The sequence below is a fragment of the Pecten maximus genome, chromosome 7 (genome assembly GCF_902652985.1).
Source record: "Pecten maximus chromosome 7, xPecMax1.1, whole genome shotgun sequence".
Classification (NCBI taxonomy): Eukaryota; Metazoa; Mollusca; class Bivalvia; order Pectinida; family Pectinidae; genus Pecten; species Pecten maximus.
This window is the reverse complement of record NC_047021.1, coordinates 38,752,534-38,772,777: the sequence shown is the minus strand read 5'-3', so window position 1 is coordinate 38,772,777 and position 20,244 is coordinate 38,752,534. Positions and strand designations below refer to the sequence as shown.

The window sequence follows — 20,244 nt, the reverse complement described above, 5'->3', positions numbered from 1 at the left end:
TAACATAATGATATAACTTCCCAAAATATCTATTAAATTGTCGTTTTCAAACTATACATTACAGATAGTTTTATACTTGCGCTGTTAAGTTGATAATGGATTAAAACTGTTTTTTACGTATTCAATTATATGTAAATTTACGAGATTTAACACGAAGAGATCGTTATGGACAGAATTAAGAAATCAAATACCTTCACTTGCTATCTTATCTTAAGATAGGCGAATAAATATGCTGGGAGTGGGAAACACCGTTACAGGAGTTTAGAAAGCTGGAAAACTGCCGATAACGTTTGCCTTCTGTCCAACCCGCTACAATACAGCTTTGATAAGAGTAAACATTTAGCTTTGTGTATATACGCGAAATAAAATTAATATAAACCGTCTGAGCTATTGAACAGTTTAAGTGTGTGTATGTGACATAAACATTGATATACATTTCAGCATAACAACTTTTGCAGCCACATGCATTTGTGTGTGGAAAGGGAGACCATTTATATCTTTGAGTTGACTGAAAGCCAGCAAAGGGGTTTTATTTAAACAGGTTTTCAAACAGTAAATAAGCACTTTCTAAAGCTAACAGCGTGCTTGAGAGTTTTCTGATAGACGTTGAAGGTTTAAAGAGACATTGTTAAACCATATACCCGCCGTGTTCGGTTGTCGTTATTTTGGCTACGGTAAAATCCGTTAACATTTCAACAGGAAAGCTGGATCATGTGCCTTTATGAACAATACGTGTTTCTTATTTAATCTTCTGACAAGAGCCTCAAGTTGATAAATTAAGGGTAAATATACATTTTGAGTACTTTACGATTTTTTTTTATGAATCTCGTCATCGAAGATCGCCAGAATCAGACAATTGAGTCATTTCTTTCTAAAACCTCGTACGATGTTTATTGTTGTTGACAATTGTTACCTGTAAACAAGTTAATACTAAATGCAGACTTGATATTTTTTAGTCAATTTCCGGAGAAAAACACAAGTACGACCACATATTTTTATTCAGGATACGGATGGAATGCTACTTCTTCCTTTAAAATGATGAATTTTTAAATCTTGAGATCCAAGAGTTCACAACTGAACGGTACTGGAATCTCTCAATTATTTTTTGGAAAGTGAAATATATAACCGAGATTATCTGTCGCCGCTCAGGACGTGAAGAAGAAAAGTGAGTGCCAAAAAGATACCAAAAATTATGTAGCTATCAGACGAAACGTCGAGGTGAGTTCAGGACCGTTAATGACAACTGATTTGTTTGAGAATTCGTTTCACGGATGACCCTATTTTAATAGTGTACGTGATATATTATTGTTGTGAGGATTTCGGATAACGTACATAGAGATATCGTATAGAAGTTACGGTTTAGGAAAACTACAGACAGAATGGTGAAACGGATGTGGAAGTTCAAGTCTATGGAGGAAGTGAATACAGCCGTCAATATGGCTCTGAAGACAACCATGTTTAATGAGAGGTGTCGTCGATGGGAAAAGGTTTGTTCATGATCCCAAAATCCCTCGGTTTACTTTATATGTGACCTTTTCCTTTTGTTTTCTTGTTTTGTTTTTGTTTGTTTGTTTTGTGCTTGTTTTTTGTTGTTGTTTTACCAAGGCTGATAAAATTCAATCAAAGTTTTGATTATTTATAATCAATATGTTCAAAAGATTTAATTTACAATTTGGCGGTTACCATAAATAACTCATAAACGTAGATTTTGAACCATATTTATTCCATAGAAATTATATCGGTACCATACAGTTATGAACCAATTATATGGACTTATATTAATTGCTCTTGTTGGCCCGGATGTAAGTGCGCGATGAGTGTTATTGTAGAAGGAAACGGAGTACCCTGAAAAAACTCGCGTAGTCGGGTAGGTGACCGCATACCTTTTTACGTCCGATCTGGGAATCGAACTCCGACCGCCTAAGTGAAAGGCAAGAGTATTACCACTGTACCACCCGACCATCCTATAGTGTTAGTACACTAAATGTCACAGCCAGATTGGTATGACACATACCTCATATTTGGTAAGTTATTATTCCCTTTCAATGCGTCAGGTAGGGAACAGAGGACGCCATTGTTAATGTCTTTGGCACATCAGGCCCGGGCACAGAGCTAATCAGGACATCCTTCCTCACAGGGACTAATGTTCAATTCAAAGGCCAAGTGTGAGCAGCGCCAAGGGAGACATTCGGAAGAAAAAATGTTGTATATCAAAAATCGAGAAAGGAGAAGATTCCAAAGTCGTCTCACATGGTCATACAATAGGGGAGAACTGGGTCTAATGGTCAACAATATAAATATACAATAATTATTTTGTACCATAAAGCATAATTATTGTATATGTATTTTAGAATTTTACGACCGTCTTTGCATCCATGATTACTTGGACAGCTGACAGACGTCTTTATAGTGCCAACACACTGAAATACCACACCTGGACACGGTGACGTGACAGTCAATCTGGTCACATTATACTGAAAAAAGAACCAGGAAGTCCTTACTTTAAAGCTGAATGTGAAATAGATAACAGCATGTCACGCTCAGCGGACAGAACCACATATTATATCGTCATTAATTAGCGTTATTAATGTTATAGTGAAACGTATGACAATTGTCATTGAAAAACGATAATCTTTTTCAAGGCTATTCGAAAGCATTTGAAATATACTAAGTATTGGAAAATCATGTCACCGTCCTGTAGATTTATTACTTCATGCATAGACGAAATTAACACATTTTAAACTCATTACTGTTCTTATATAACTGTCTGACGTTATGTGATGGAAAAACCAGTGTCTGCGAGTCATGTGTCTATGATGTCATGTGTCTGTATGACATTTGTATATGATGTCATGTGTCTGTGTGATATTTGCATATGATGTCATGTGTCTGTATGACATTTGTATATGATGTCATGTGTCTGACATTTGTATATGATGTCATGTGTCTGTATGACATTTGTCTATGATGTTATGTGTCTGTATGTCATTTGTCTATAATGTCATGTGTCTGTGTGATATTTGTCTATGATGTCACGTCTCAGACATTTGTCTATGATGTCATGTGTCTGTATGACATTTGTCTATGATGTCATGTGTCTATATGACATTTGTCTATGATGTCATGTGTCAGACATTTGTCTATGATGTCATGTGTCTGACATTTGTCGATGATGTCATGTGTCTGTGCGACATTTGTCTATAATGTCATGTGTCCGTGTGACATTTGTCTATAATGTCATGTGTCTGGATGACATTTGTCTATGATGTCCTGTGTCTGTATGGCATTTGTCTATGATGTCATGTGTCTGTATGACATTTGTCTATGATGTCATATGTCTGCGACAATTGTCTATGATGTCATGTGTCTGTATGACAATTGTCTATGATGTCATGTGTCTGTATGACATTTGTCTATGATGTCATGTGTCTGTGACATTTGTCTATAATATCATGTGTCTGTGTGACATTTGTCTATAATGTCATGTGTCTGGATGATATTTGTCTATGATGTCATGTGTCTGTATGACATTTGTCTATGATGTCATGTGTCTGTATGACATTTGTCTATAATATCATGTGTCTGTGTGACATTTGTCTATGATGTCATGCGTCTTTGTGACATTTGTCTATAATGTCATGTGTCTGTGTGACATTTGTCTATAATGTCATGTGTCTGGATGACATTTGTCTATATTTACCATTGTATGGCACTGCCACTATATAACCCTACCAATTCAGTTGCGAGTTCACCAGCTTATGAACTGTCAACTGAAATTTGAATTTGAAAATTTCAAAAAAACAAATCGCGCGCTTCATCTTGAATTTGCCTCTGTCCAGTTGGCATTCATATTGACTATGAATGCCAACTGAAAGCCGTTCAATGCTTAAATGATGTCATGTGTCTGTATGGCATATGTCTATGCTGTCATGTGTCTGTGTGACATTATACAGTTATCAAATGGGTATGAGGGCGATAGTAATTTTGTTAGTCCCGAAGCAACAACTGTTGCACGAGGGCTTTAGCCCGAGGGCAACCGTTGTTGATGAGGGGCTGACAAAATTACTATTGCCCGAATTACCCAATTTGATAACTGTTTTATTATACCTTTACGTTTTTTTCTCTATATAGATGTTTGTGCTGGTATGAGAATCTGCTATATGGTCCTCCATTAACTTGACAGACGTTTGTATGACCCTTTTAGAGTTTTGGCTATCTCTGTCCGTTAATAATGACTCGATCTCTACGTCTGTGGCGTTTTGAAAACGCGTGTGTTGATCCATGTTTAACAGTTTCGTGAGAGAAAACAAAATGTTAGGCTACCGTCTGCAACAACAAATAATCTGTGTCAATTAAGCGCTTGCATGTCGTTGTGTCTTTCAAACGTTCTGACGACGTTACAGCAGGGGTGTGACAGTTCGCCGTGTGACAGTTTGCCGTGTGACAGTTTTTTCGAACTGTCACACGGTGTGATAGTCCTGGAAACACATGCGCAATCCTCTCGAGGCTGATAGTCAAATTATCACATTACTTTTATATAGAGAAAAAAACGTAAAGGTATAATAAATGTCTATGATGTCATGTGTCTGTGTGACATATGTCTATGATGTCATGTGTCTGTGATGTCATGTGTCTGTGTGACATATGTCTATGATGTCATGTGTCTGTGTGACATTTGTCTATGATGCCATGTGTCTATGTGACATTTGTTGATGACGTCATCCGTCCGAAAGTCAGTGAGTAATCCATAAGTTAAGTCAAGTATCTCTGGAGTAGTGTTATTTAAACGTACACTTTTTGTGTATGTATATTTCATCAGTCATATGAGTTTAATTTCATGGCAAATAAATTTCCATTCATCCTATAAATGAATCATCTTATTTCGTGGCCATGTATTTTTAAAATCAAATACAACCATTCCCGTGTGAAAAAAATGTAAAACGGTCGATATAAAAAATCAATTATACACAGCATGAACACGCGTGATTGCCACTTTTCTTTCGTGTTATTAAAAAGTGAACATAAAGGAAAATGTATCTGACAGAATAGCCAACAACACCATGTTATTAAGTTAGAAATACAGATATCCTTTGATCGTGAATTCGCAAATGTCGTGCACTCGTGTTTAAAAGGGCGCGTTTGATTAAGTAGACGTAGTTTAATATTAAACATACATATATGAGTGTATGCATATGATAATACATCTTATTTGATGGTAGCTCGGGAAGATTATAATTTCAGCAAAACAAATATGTTATATAATAAATTCGGTTTAAAATAGAATCACAATAAAGTCTCCTTACAACCGACCAAGTTAAAATAATGACATGCCGTATCTATGCTACGAAAGTACAAACATGTATTACTAAAGTAAGGGTTCTGGCGCCGGGACATCTAATGCACTATTTTATTGATAATCCTGATCACCTCCCTAGTGACATCCCCTTGTTAGGGTCTGTTTATTTATTGGGTTTAACGCGCCGTGAACAGACATGGCTAGTTTGAGGCAGTGTCTTCTTGTAGTAGTTGGTGACTACTTCACTGAAACATATATGGGAAGCCCGTTGCATGCCACCCAGAGCAATAAGGGTAAAGTGTCTTGCGCATGGACGCAAACAAGATAGTATAGAGCGGTCTGTTTTTTCCGCCTCCAGAGAAACACAAACCGCCGTGGGTAGTGAGAGTCGAACCACGCACCTCGGACCTTCACCTGAGGTTACGTGACTGTCTCTCTAACCGACTGAGCTATTGCAGCCCTTGTGGTAGTACTAATTCTGATATCACAGGTATAGACAGGTTCTTATCAATGATGGGGGTACTAATCATTTCTCAAAAGATGCTACCAGGTGGATCACCTCTATGCAATGTCAGGACTATGATGGAAACGAGATTTAAGGAACGCTTTATCAGTCCGAACTACAGAAAGCAATTATAAGACCTTATGTGGAAAGTAGAAGGCATTTTGAAAACCAGAGGAAATGGCCGAAACAAGCAACACTACTTTAAATGGCTGCATTGGCCTACGAATTCCAATACCTGGATACCCGAATCTGATGTAACCGATTTATAAGAGGGTGAATTACCGTAGAAAGGCCTAATTTCAAGACCTTGTGAAATGGGAAAGAAACTACACTCACAAAATGCTCTAGTATTGTATTGTGGTAGGTAGATGACTCTCCCGCGGTGTCCCGACACTTTATCACTAGCCCTCCACCTCTGGGTTGCGAGTTCGAAACCTACGTGTGGCAGTTGCCAGGTACTGACCGTGGGCCGGCGGTTTTTCTCCGGGTACTCCGGCTTTCCTCCACCTCCAAAACCTGGCACGTCCTTAAAAGACCCTGGCGGTTGATAGGACGTTAAACAAAATAAACCAAACTCCCATATATTGTCCATGATAGAGTAGGGATTACTTGTAAGAGTGCATGTGGCTTTCTGACCTACATTAATTCCATTGTGACGAGGAAAATAGAAAAGTCGGTACCCATGTCTAAATTTTTTTTTTTTTTTTTTTTTAAACCTTTGGATTCGGTTTTTCTACATATGTATTTTAAACATACTGTCATATTTCATAAATGTAATCTTCAACTCGTTTCAACGATATATGAAATTATTTAAGCTAGTTATATTATTTGGAATGTTACTGTTTGGCTTGTGATATCGCACGAATTATTGAATTTATCTAATTAATCAATCATACGTATATTACATTCATATTAATATAAATTCTTTATATACATAAATACGTGCATCATCTAATAAAATGACATTTGCATGATTTCTTCCCTGTCGTTGTTTTTATATACATTGTATATATACCTAAAACATAGTACAATTCGAGACCTGGTTATCATGATGGGGAATTATAAATGTGTTATAATTCTGTACAGGTGATTGGTGGATATCGACATTTGTTGTGGATGATAGATCGAAAACATTTCCCCGAAGACTACGAACCGCCAGCCACCATCCAAATGTTTGTAAGTATCAAATGTTATCTACCACAAGCTACATTTCTATTCCAATTGTGATACAGATTTTCTCGTTCTGTTGAATTAAAGCTATAGAATTATTCAATACAGTGTAGTCGTTTGATCGTAAAACCATTAAGGGCTGTTTACATTCACTTTGTTAAATACGAACGCGCCTGATGTAAAGTTATTTACTCAACATGGATGCTTATTTTTGTCACATGATCTTGGTGATGGCAATGTTTTCATTTTTGTCAGAATGAAGCTTGAAACGACAAGCATACTTTACTTTCAAATTGCCCCTTTGATCATGATTATAAATCATTTATACATGTAAAAAAAAAATACATCTAGACAAATGTATAGCAACGACACAGTTACAAACTGATAAATAGAGTTTCTTTCTCAATAATTGAATTCAGTTCAGGGTCTTCTGCAAGCTTCATACATATTCTATTGATTGATCTTTCTTTTGAAGTGACATTCAAGCAAAAATAATATATATACATTTATTTGTCATGAATTTACACGATAAAAGAGAAATATATGCAGTTGTAGATTTGGCAAAGTCTGAATCGGAAACTATTCTGCAGTGTATGTAACTTGCAATTGTAATGATTTTATGATATAAAATTGTTTGTATACTGTCCTTATATATTATATATTATATATATGTTTATAGATGTACGAGATGTACTATCATTTGGCAGTGGCTTACCAACACGTTGGTAAACATAAACAAGCGATCACCGAGCTCACCAACGCCATAGATATAGTCTCGATACCAAAGGTAACCATAGATATAGTCTCGATACCAAAGGTAGCCATATATATAGTCTCGATACCAATGGTAACCATAGATTTAGTCTCGATACCAAATGTTACCATATATATAGTCCTATACCAAAGGTAATCACATATATATAGTCTCGATACCAAAGGTAACCATAGCTTTAGTCTCGATACCAAAGGTAACCATATATATAGTCTCGATACCAAAGGTAACCACAGATATAGTCTCGATACCAAAGGTAACCATAGCTTAAGTCTCGATACCAAAGGTAACCATAGATATAGTCTCGATACCAAAGGTAACCATAGCTATAGTCTCGATACCAAAGGTAACCATAGATATAGTCTCGATACCAAAGGTAACCATAGATATAGTCTCGATACCAAAGGTAACCATAGATATAGTCTCGATACCAAAGGTAATCATAGATATAGTCTCGATACCAAAGGTAACCATATATATAGTCTCGATACCAAAGGTAACCATATATATAGTCTCGATACCAAAGGTAACCACAGATATAGTCTCGATACCAAAGGTAACCATAGCTTTAGTCTCGATACCAAAGGTAACCATAGATATAGTCTCGATACCAAAGGTAACCATAGCTATAGTCTCGATACTAAAGGTAACCATAGATATAGTCTCGATACCAAAGGTAACCATAGATATAGTCTCGATACCAAAGGTAACCACATATATAGTCTCGATACCAAAGGTAACCATAGCTTTAGTCTCGATACCAAAGGTAACCATAGATATAGTCTCGATACCAAAGGTAACCATAGCTTTAGTCTCGATACCAAAGGTAACCATAGATATAGTCTCGATACCAAAGGTAACCATAGCTATAGTCTCGATACCAAAGGTAACCATAGATATAGTCTCGATACCAAAGGTAACCATAGATATAGTCTCGATACCAAAGGTAACCACAGATATCGTCTCGATACCAAAGGTAACCACAGATATAGTCTCGATACCAAAGGTAACCATAGCTTTAGTCTCGATACCAAAGGTAACCATAGATATAGTCTCGATACCAAAGGTAACCATAGATATAGTCTCGATACCAAAGGTAACCATATATATAGTCTCGATACCAAAGGTAACCATATATATAGTCTCAATACCAAAGGTAACCATATATATAATCTCGATACCAAAGGTAATCATAGATATAATCTCGATTACAATGGTAATCGTTTCATCAAGTTAACCGAAACCATAAGCTAATCACGTGTCTCTATAACATCGAGAACAAACTCCTCATGTATATAGTCTCATTACCAGTATACTCGTGTGTTAAAATCGTTATACCTAAATAATCAACATATTATTTTCTGTACACTTTTGTTTATAACAGAATGGTTGTTTGGCCGGCTGTATGACCAACTCTTGCCTCATGACACCTATTTATGCACGGCGAGCGTTCGCACACGCAAAGTCAGGTAGTAATTTGCGTCAAATTTTAACCATTTTCTATCACAAATCTGTTTCTACATAATTGCAACCGAGGAAGTGTAAATTATTTAAAGATTTACTTGAAGTCAGTAAAGTAATAACGATTGATTTATATGGAAGTTATCTCCCTTCGATCACTTTAGGTAGCACTTTTTGTGTCTTATTTCTTTTAATCGATTATTGATTGTGCACACATTTTGAAAAGCGATACAAATTACCGTTATATATGCTAGCACATGTTTATTTTAATAATCGTTTGCTGACTTTCTTCTTGTAGGGGGTATGGTTTTGGCTAAGAAGGATGCCGAGAAGACCGTTGTATTAGACAGCAGAAACCCGGTAAGTATATACATGTACTCTTAATCTTTATGTTTGATAAGTATTTAATGGCTTCTAAAATCTATTCTAAAATCGCAGGCTTATTTTCAATGTGTTGTTAACTGTAAGCCGAGGGCGGCGTATTTTCCAATATTGTCTGTACATAGTCTATACGTTCCTTGTTGAATATTACAATCACCTAAACAATACTTTTTTATGATACATTTTCCCTGTAAGGATTCATGACTCATTCTAAAGTCCCAGGGATTGCATATCTGCTTTATTTGTCAACATCCTGGTTCCTATTTTGAACATGTGAGCAAACCCGGATGTGACTTAGATTTCATTGCCGGTGTCGTCGACGCTTGCCCCTGGGAACCCCTGGTCTTATTTTCCTTGTACTTTTTCAAGGGTTCCAAGCAAATCTATATTTATGTTTGTTTTATCGATTTTGATTTAAAACATTATCGTATTTTACCAGAAATGATATATATATTTATTAAAGATAACATAGCCACAAACTGCGATTAAGACCACGGCTTTATTCGATGTGCCGCCCTATCAGTAGGTGTAATTGGCAACATAATATCAATAAACTTTTTTCAATGTATTTTTTCTCTTCCAGGATGTTTACTGCATACGGGCTCTTGTACACAGCGCCAATGACAACGAGAGACATGTAAATAATGTTTTAGTTTTGAAAAATTTGGTAGCTCTGAATACATTTCAGTAAATAGCTAATATAATTGCACCCTCTGGCTTTCTCCAATTTAGACAATTCTTATATTCATAAAACAATGTATCAACCGAAAACAAAATGCTGCACATGTTATTACATAGTATAAATAGTATTGGTGCACTCGTTTTAGCCTTAAACCAATGCACTGTTGATTTTTCTATTGTAGAATACAAATTTGAATTACAATAGTTCATATGATATCGATGAACATCAAAAATATCTTGCAATGTCGCGCAGCATGTAAACCAGAACTACGTTTATAATTGATTAATTCACTAACATTTTTACTTGTATCCTTCTTTTCAGGCTAAAAAGGATCTGGAACTGGCCTTGAACTTTAACCCCACACACAATTGTACTCTCATGCTATTGAAAGCATTGAACATGGCAGAGGTATGTGTGTATTTTTAAACTCAACTTCGGACGAATAAAAAGGGATAGATTTCTTCTATACTTCCGGCTCCACCTTATAAACAGATAATATATTATCATCTACCTGCCCTGTATATTTGTCTTTTAATCTTAATCTGTTGTAACGAAACCCAAAATACCTTTTACCCTTGTATCGACCCCTATTTTCATATTCATTCAGATATCACCGTTCCAACACCTACAACAGGTAACTCAACTGTGATGAATTTAATGTGATATAACATAACACAAATCCACTTTAAACATTTTGTCTGATCACGATACAGCACGCAAAATGTTAATTTTGCAACATTTGTGATAATGTGTCTAAAAGGTAGGTTTAATTAAGGTAAACGGAATTCTATGCGATTTAAATTACCGGTTAATTTTGAATTTTAGTTAAACTAGTTGCTTTGAACCATTAATTCAAACATTATGCTATTTTTTAATGTGATTATCGTTTTGTGAAAGTAGAAACCAAATTGTTCAGTAAACAGTTCATCCAAGAAACAAACAAATATTAAGACCAGTATCTATATTTGATCAATCAAAACGAAACAAGAACGATTAGGATATAAGTCGTTGCTGTTTATGAAATGATGGTAGGGGAACCAAACAGTTGTTTTGTCCTTCTATGACTCGCCGGTGATGGTAGGGAAACCAAACAGCTGTTTTGACCTTCTATGACTCGCCGGGATGGTAGGGACATCTTACAGCTGTTCAGTCCTTCTTGGTCTCGACAGTGATGGTAGGGACACTATACAGCCAATTTGTCCTTCTGGGACTCGTCAGTAGTTAGTGTGCTGTGTTTCTCCCAGGACTGCAGGCAAATTTAATAGCGCGCGTTTTGATTAAATTTCGCCAAACAAGAGTTTCATTTTTCTAGGACTTGTCAGTGAAGCCTAAGCTATTCAAATCCAGAGTGAGTCAAATGGTCCTTAATAAATGTTGAAATATTAAGGTGCAATAACCCTGTTTATCTAATCAATATAACATAAAGTGCGTGTGTATACAATTTGTATGAATTCAGATGGTTTAGGATGCACGTGTAACAAAGCAACGATGATTCACACTGAACTGACATATCATACGACCAAGGTGTTTTGAAATTTTCTATGTTTTGTTTCGTTTTGAATTTTCACTTTTTATTTCTGTACGTAAATGTGTGATACTGTTTGTATGTACTGTGCAGTCTGAGAACACACTAATGACCGGATAATGACCGTAACTATACGGATTGCATAAACCTCACGCCATATGTTATGCGACACGGGACATGTACGAGAGTGTCGTTGGTGCGGATAGTTTGAAGTATTATGCAAAAAGAATTATGTAATAGAAATGACTAGGCTTGTTGTTGTTCGTCATAATCTATAGGAATAATACCAACGAGGTGTGAGAATTACAGTATTAGTTCATGTCATGTGACCAGTTTTAAAATCATACATAATACAGGATATCAAATGATATCTCTTCAAATAACACTGATAACATAGGCCTTAGCGAGTTCGTGAAAATGGATTTAACATTTTACACAAGTTATCAAATGTTGGTTTAGTTGACAAATTCAAGAAAAAACAATGCTTAAAATGAACGTAAAATGTCTTGTCCTACATCGGAGGGTATTGAAAATAACATCCGTAAAAGGTTTTGTGTATTTGTGTGTATGATAACATTGTTTATTTGAATATATAATAAATCAAATCGGATCATATTTGTAAAATCCCTTGTTATACGGAAAGCAAAATGATTATTAATGACTTTTCTGAGAAAATTGGAAGCATAGTAGCGATATTGCATGTTTAAAAATATTTATCCAGATTGTTCTTTAAGGTTCAAAATATACCAGAATAGTATGTTTGTTTACAATATACCTGTATGGTATGTTTGTTTACAATATACCAGTATGGTGTGTTTGTTTACAATATACCAGTATGGTGTGTTTGTTTACAATATACCTGTATGGTGTGTTTGTTTACAGTATACCAGTATGGTGTGTTTGTTTACAATATACCAGTATGGTGTGTTTGTTTACAATATACCAGTATGGTGTGTTTGTTTACAATATACCAATATGGTGTGTTTGTGTACAATATACCAGTATGGTGTGTTTGTTTACAATATACCTGTATGGTGTGTTTGTTTACAGTATACCAGTATGGTGTGTTTGTTTACAATATACCAGTATGGTGTGTTTGTTTACAATATACCAGTATGGTGTGTTTGTTTACAATATACCAATATGGTGTGTTTGTGTACAATATACCAGTATGGTGTGTTTGTTTACAATATACCAGTATGGTGTGTTTGTTTACAATATACCAGTATGGTGTGTTTGTTTACAATATACCTGTATGGTGTGTTTGTTTACAATATACCAGTATGGTGTGTTTGTTTACAATATACCAGTATGGTGTGTTTGTGTACAATATACCAATATGGTGTGTTTGTGTACAATATACCAATATGGTGTGTTTGTTTACAATATACCAGTGTGGTATGTTTGTTTACAATATACCAGTATGGTGTGTTTGTTTACAATATACCAGTATGGTGTGTTTGTTTACAATATACCAATATGGTGTGTTTGTTTACAATATACCAGTATGGTGTGTTTGTGTACAATATACCAATATGGTGTGTTTGTGTACAATATACCAATATGGTGTGTTTGTTTACAATATACCAGTGTGGTATGTTTGTTTACAATATACCAGTGTGGTGTGTTTGTTTACAATATACCAGTATGGTGTGTTTGTTTACAATATACCAATATGGTGTGTTTGTGTACAATATACCAATATGGTGTGTTTGTTTACAATATACCAATATGGTGTGTTTGTTTACAATATACCAGTATGGTGTGTTTGTTTACAATATACCAGTATGGTGTGTTTGTTTGCAATATACCAGTGTGGTGTGTTTGTTTACAATATACCAGTGTGGTGTGTTTGTTTACAATATACCAGTATGGTGTGTTTGTTTACAATATAACAGTATGGTGTGTTTGTTTACAATATACCTGTATGGTGTGTTTGTTTACAATATACCAACATGACGTGTTTGTTTACAATATACCAGTATGGTATGTTTGTTTACAATATATCAGTATCATCTTTTTGTTTATATTACACCAGCATGTTCTGTTTGTTTACTAGATAATTAAGCATGGCGCTGATCCCAACTCCTATACGAACGTAAATAGCTTCACACATCCATGTATGGTGGAATTCTTCGATAAGTAAGTATGTGAACAATAAGTGTATTTTTGTTTGAACGATGCCACCTGTCAAACAGATACCTGTTAAATGCGATCTAATTCAGATATACATGGTGAATAATTAACAAAAATAGATCATACCGACATGTAAACGAATTCTAATTTAACTTAAAATCAATAAAAAAGGAACCTTATATGTTTTATATGGACACTAATTAAAAAGTACGCGGTATTCGGACCAGGCGTTCCGGAAGTGTAAAACCACAATGTTATTGAAATCATATTTATTATTTAGCATCATATAATCTGCTTCAATTGAACTTGTTTATTGCTATTTTCATATTTCCAACATCAAATCCAATGTTCTTTTAAACGCTTGTAATATTTTAATTGGAAGAATATATATGTCTTTGTAAATGTCTAATTTCTCCGAGTAGGCAAAAACGGTCGGGTCTAATTCTGTTGATGAAGACCAGGAGAATTTTTATAGTCGATATCATGATATCATTTGGCAATTTTCTATTTCCTTACGCGACATGAACTCACACGTATTTAATGTGTGTTAATATTCCTAGTGTTCCGTTGTCACTACTTTAACTATCATCTAAAATGGTGCCTTAACCCGGATTTGACCTAGATTTTTATGGTGGGTGTCGTCGTGACCTAGATTTGTATGGTGGGTGTCGTCCTGACCTAGATTTGTATGGTGGGTGTCGTCGTGACCTAGATTTGTATGGCGGGTGTCGTCGTGACCTAGATTTGTATGGTTGGTGTCGTCGTGACCTAGATTTGTATGGTGGTGGGTGTCGTAGTGACCTAGATTTGTATGGTGGGTGTCGTCGTGACCTAGATTTGTATGGTTGGTGTCGCCGTGACCTAGATTTGTATGGTGGTGGGTGTCGTCGTGACCTAGATTTGTATGGTGGTGGGTGTCGTCGTGACCTAGATTTGTATGGTGGGTGTCGTCGTGACCTAGATTTGTATGGTGGTGGGTGTCGTCTTGACCTAGATTTGTATGGTGGGTGTCGTCGTGACCTAGATTTGTATGGCGGGTGTCGTCATGACCTAGATTTGTATGGCGGGTGTCGTCGTGACCTAGATTTGTATGGCGGGTGTCGTCATGACCTAGATTTGTATGGCAGGTGTCGTCGTGACCTAGATTTGTATGGTGGGTGTCGTCGTGACCTAGATTTGTATGTTGGTGGGTGTCGTCTTGACCTAGATTTGTATGGTTGATGTCGTCGTGACCTAGATTTGTATGGTGGGTGTCGTCGTGACCTAGATTTGTATTGTGGGTGTCATCGTGACCTAGATTTGTATGGCGGGTGTCGTCGTGACCTAGATTTGTATGGTGGGTGTCGTCGTGACCTAGATTTGTATGGTGGGTGTCGTCGTGACCTAGATTTCCTTCTGGAACAACCTAATTCCGCTCCTCTACGATAGACTACAATATTATTACTTATTCACCCTGTAATTTCTCCGGAGAATCCTTGCGAATCTATATTATTGAATACAGTACATTAAGTTCTTTAAATTGATTTTGAATTTGAATTCTACCTTCGTTATTTTCTGATTTTTGTTGTTATTTTTGTCTATAAAAATTAATTTGGTAGTATGATAATATGTTCATTTGAAGGATTAAATCATAATCTGTACATTTCTATTTTACAAATCTTAACAACTGTTCAGGATGTTGTTTGGTCTCAGTTTGCCACACACAGTCACTCAGGTAGATCTAACACCAGATAAGCCAAGCAAGAAGTCGATGGGTAAGTTTTCATGCCATCAATCTATAGCGAAAATGATACTTTTCTTGTGTTTCGTCCTTAACAAAACCCAGTTTACTTTAAGTTTCAGTTTTACTGACGCTTCATGGCGCTTAAACATCCTATATTCAAAACAATCAACGAGGATAAACTTGTTTCGTGTTTAGAATTGCAATGGGATTTAATTGATCTATTTTATAATCTGTGTTCCTTACAGATACTGTACAATTGAACGGATTATATATAATTCGGAAATAACTTCAAAAAGAAATATTGCGCATCATTCTCAAAAATATTTCCATGCCTATATGGAATGATAGCACGTGCAGCGCGCTTTGTGTTCTATCAGCAATGACATACTAAAGGCGAAAACAAACTCGTCGTATATCCAACCAATATAAAAGTCTTCCGTTTGAAATGTCATTTAACGGAGTCAGCTTTGTGAAAACTATTTCTATGTTCTGTCTTTAGTTCGTATAGGTAATGTAGTTTTTAACGTTCAAATAATAATCTGTATATGATCTCAGAAAACGAGGCTTTGAATCGGTCCCAAGATTCCCGCCCTTCCTCGAGTCGTTCCCAGGTGGAACCATTCCGCTGTGGGACCCCTGTGACGTCAGAACAAAACAAGAGTTCGCTGAGACGCCGGAAGGACTATGGCGCAGCCCTTCGAAAACACCTTGCTCGGCCTGAAACATCTGCAGATTTCTTTGGTAAACCTGTTTTTGATACGATTTTAACTATACGGATATTATCCAAACGAAATGCGGTCCTTCTGATAAGAATAAAAAAAAATTATAATCCCTTTCTTCATATGGATCTTTATTTTCAGATATACAAAAAAAAAAAAAAGAAAGATAATTTAATTTCATATCATCCGAAAATTCTGTTGTCATATAACAATTATAATGTTAAAAGTATTTCAACAGTAGCAAATGTAAAATATATTTAAAAATTAGGTTTGGACTAGATTTTAAAATCTGTTTTAATGTCCAGCGTGTCGGGTGAAATGATATATACTCATATATATATAGATTATATTTCATCAATTTAATTCTTAATCGTCTATCGTTTTTCTGTAAGTATTGTTCTGACCAGTAGGTCGTAAATGCTACACTGTAATTGTGTAAACTGTCATGTATTTCCGTCCAGACTAAGATGATGGTTATTCCTATTATTGTATTTATGAAAAGAAAGATTTCTGATTTGAAAAATAGAAGTTCTGGTTTAGTGTACAATAAACTAAACATCACTGCATTGCCTTAATTCAACAATGTTGACTTTTCAATTAGAAAATTTTAAAAAAGAAAGGCGGTTGAAGGCTATTCAAGACGACATACAGCGAAGAGCAGCATCCGCTGACGCTAGGTCACGTGTTCAGACGTCATCGTCGAAAAGGTCACATGAACCTAGAGTACCAGCAGCAACCAAAACAACGAATTTTGAACCTCAGGTGGTGAAAACAGATAGGAACAATAAAGAAAAAGAGGAATTAGAGGGCAGCAGCAAAAAGAATGCATTTATAATGAATATGCCTACATCATATACAATACCAGTAAGTATATAAGTATCTATACTATATATTTGTATAAACTTATATGGCCATGGAATGCTTAAAGAATATACATGTTATGGTTTAAATAAAGAGCAGGTTATACTTTCCTTTATCACATCGTTATTCTCTTGCTTTTCTCACAGAGGATCTTTTTCCGTTCGCACATAAGTGCTATCTAATTTCTCACCCACGTAATCTGTTTACTTTCTCACACACGTAATCTGTCTACTTTCTCACACACGTATTATCTCTACTCTCTCACTCACGTATTCTCTACTTTCTCACTCACGTATGATCTCTGCTTTCTCACACATGTGCTATCTCTACTTTCTCACACACGTGCTATCTCTACTTTCTCACACACGTACTATCTCTACTTTCTCACACGTACTCTCTACTTTCTCACACACGTGCTATCTCTACTTTCTCACACGTACTCTCTACTTTCTCACACACGTGCTATCTCTACTTTCTCACCCACGTGTGATCTTTGCTTTCTCACACATGTGCTATCTCTAATTTCTCACACACGTACTCTCTACTTTCTCACTCACGTGTGATCTCTGCTTTCTCACACATGTGCTATCTCTACTTTCTCACACGTACTTTCTCTACTTTCTCTCACACGTACTCTCTACTTTCTCACTCACGTATGATATCTGCTTTCTCACACATGTGCTGTGTCTACTTTCTCACACACGTGCTATCTCTACTTTCTCACACATGTACTCTCTACTTTCTCACTCACGTATGATCTCTGCTTTCTCACACATGTGCTATCTCTACTTTCTCACACACATGCTATCTCTACTTTCTCACACATGTACTCTCTACTTTCTCACACACATGCTATCTCTACTTTCTCACACACGTGATATCTCTACTTTCTCACACACGTACTCTCTACGTTCTTACACCTGTAGATAGAATCAGACACACACACACAAAAAACCAACAAAATAATAATAATAATAATAAAATCAATGACTGACACATGAGGATGTTTGTGTATACTTATCAGTAAATAATAAATGCATTTCTCCCAATCTTCCAGGTGTTTCAAGCCACGAACATCAAAGAAGCCCCTAGAATGTATTATAAGTAAGTAGCATGATAAAAATCAATGCAAATTGTTTAGGAACTTACTGTCTTTTCGTGCTAAGATATAATATTGACATAAACATCTGTTTTGTCTGGAGGTAAAACCACTGATTATGTAGTAAGTTCGATTTTTGACATATTAACGCAAAAGGAAATTGAAAAAAAAGTTTTCACAATGTATTGAACACAAAAATGGTGGTAATTTTTTTCAGATTTTCTTGATAATTGCGTAAATAGATTGTCAGTAAAACTGATAAATTTCAATAATTGTGTACACTTATATTAGTTGTCAAAAACCTAATCCTAATATTACTGGTCACGATATTAAAATGTATTGTTCATAAGTTAAAGGCCGATAGTGGACACATATTGCAAGCGATTTCCGCGAGGATGAAAGATAACTTTTGATAGATTGGACAGTGTTTTTATCATTTTTCACTTAACTGTCAAACATATTTATATTTTGATGTTTAAAGCTGATATTAAACACACCATGTATAAATGCTTTTGAAGACTGGAATCGGTTCAAATTTATTTCTAATTATTTTATTTTCCGCCATAAGCAAAATATGTTTTATTGATAAGTTGCAAAGGTGTTGCATTTACACTTTTATTAATATATACGTATACATACTGTACTTCCTGTGTTTCCATACTTACAGCATCGCTGTTGAGAACTTAAATGTACTTACAAATAACATATTGAAAAAATCTCATTTTCTATGATGTGTATTCTCTGCAGTTCAAGACTATTTTTGCTTCTTTTTTTATTTATCATGTTATAGGAAAAGGCTAAAGAATTAATGTAAAATGAAAACTGCCTGTTAAGTTGTTAATATTCGCGGTCATTAAATATCGCGAAAATAAATATGCAACGAATATTTATATACAGAAACAAATTAATAGGAGAATTTACTGCAGAAGTTCTTAGGCGAAATTAATACCCGCAAACTAGATCAGATTGGGACAACCGCAAATGATTAGCCCACTGAAATTTATCAGCTATACGGAAATCGGAGTGTACCCTTGATCAGCTATGCAATACACATTGGCGTTCACCTTTAACCTTTCAAGAGAGTGAGAGTGTGATTTTCATTGCCTTTTGACGATTTATACATTCCTTATGACTTATTTATCATTGCAGACCTTGGAAAGGCGACAAACTACCTGTAGCCGAGTTAATCAGGAGACAAGCAACGCCGGTGTTTTACTAGACAGTATACTCTTTACTCCACGAACGTACGTCTATGTTAACTTTATTGATAAACTAAACAATGAACAACCTCTTTATCCGGATATCGCTTAGACAGAAATCTCGTTATCCAGGTTATTGATTGGAATTACATGTATTAGTATTTTGATGATAACTTCTTTATCAAATCGAGTTAATTGTTTAGAAATTAAAGAATGCCCCGCGATCTATAACTGTATCTAATATAAAAAAAAAAATGAAAAAAGAAAAATACAAAAAACAAACAACTATGTAATCTAATATGAGTGTACAGTATTAGACATTTTGCTTTTATTAAAGCACCTAAAATATTTCAAAATTCCACAAGATTAATTGTTGTGGTAACTCTTATGCCTGCAACTTTCGGACCATTAAAGACATGAATTACATGTATGTACAATGTACCTTTATTTGTTTCTTTCACTTATTTCGTTATGTTATAACTCTCGAAAATGTTTTTACTTATTTAAAGTATTGTCAAAGATTACTTAAAACGATCAAGAGGAGGCTGTATGTCGCAAAATTCTTGACACTTACTTGAGTATTATGACAAAAATTGGCGGGTTTCAATGCGGTGAAGGGAGAGCATTATTCTGATTGGTCAATAGCTAAAGTTATATCAGCATAATGATGACATAAGCAGTTATTATATACGTTTTGAGAGTAGTCGATACTTTC

At 35.4% G+C, this 20,244-nt stretch overlaps 1 protein-coding gene across 3 annotated transcripts; it reads left to right on the top strand.

The window, feature by feature from the left end:
* The first annotated feature begins 238 nt into the window (after nt 1-238).
* Nucleotides 239-19,955, top strand: LOC117330794. 3 transcript variants are annotated; one of them, XM_033889281.1, is made up of 15 exons: nt 239-782; nt 957-1,487; nt 6,888-6,977; nt 7,651-7,758; nt 9,128-9,212; nt 9,503-9,564; nt 10,169-10,222; nt 10,589-10,675; nt 10,875-10,901; nt 13,852-13,934; nt 15,603-15,682; nt 16,207-16,392; nt 16,972-17,234; nt 18,289-18,335; nt 19,480-19,955. In XM_033889281.1, exons 2-15 carry the CDS (start codon nt 1,380-1,382, stop codon nt 19,547-19,549), a joined length of 1,350 nt encoding a protein of 449 aa, XP_033745172.1. In that variant the 5' UTR covers nt 239-782; nt 957-1,379; the 3' UTR covers nt 19,550-19,955. The 3 variants fall into 3 exon arrangements, with proteins under 3 accessions (XP_033745172.1, XP_033745171.1, XP_033745173.1); XM_033889280.1 differs by having other exon boundaries at nt 239-1,487; XM_033889282.1 differs by lacking the exon at nt 10,875-10,901 and having other exon boundaries at nt 243-1,487.
* The last annotated feature ends 289 nt before the right edge of the window (nt 19,956-20,244 follow it).

Bases quoted from the DNA above. Each gene is read 5' to 3' on its own strand.
- LOC117330794 (XM_033889281.1), top strand. From the start codon at position 1,380: ATGGTGAAACGGATGTGGAAGTTCAAGTCTATGGAGGAAGTGAATACA. The intron at 9,565-10,168 runs GTAAGTATATAC...TTTCTCTTCCAG, and splicing joins TATTAGACAGCAGAAACCCG to GATGTTTACTGCATACGGGC. The intron at 10,902-13,851 runs GTAACTCAACTG...TTTGTTTACTAG, and splicing joins CGTTCCAACACCTACAACAG to ATAATTAAGCATGGCGCTGA.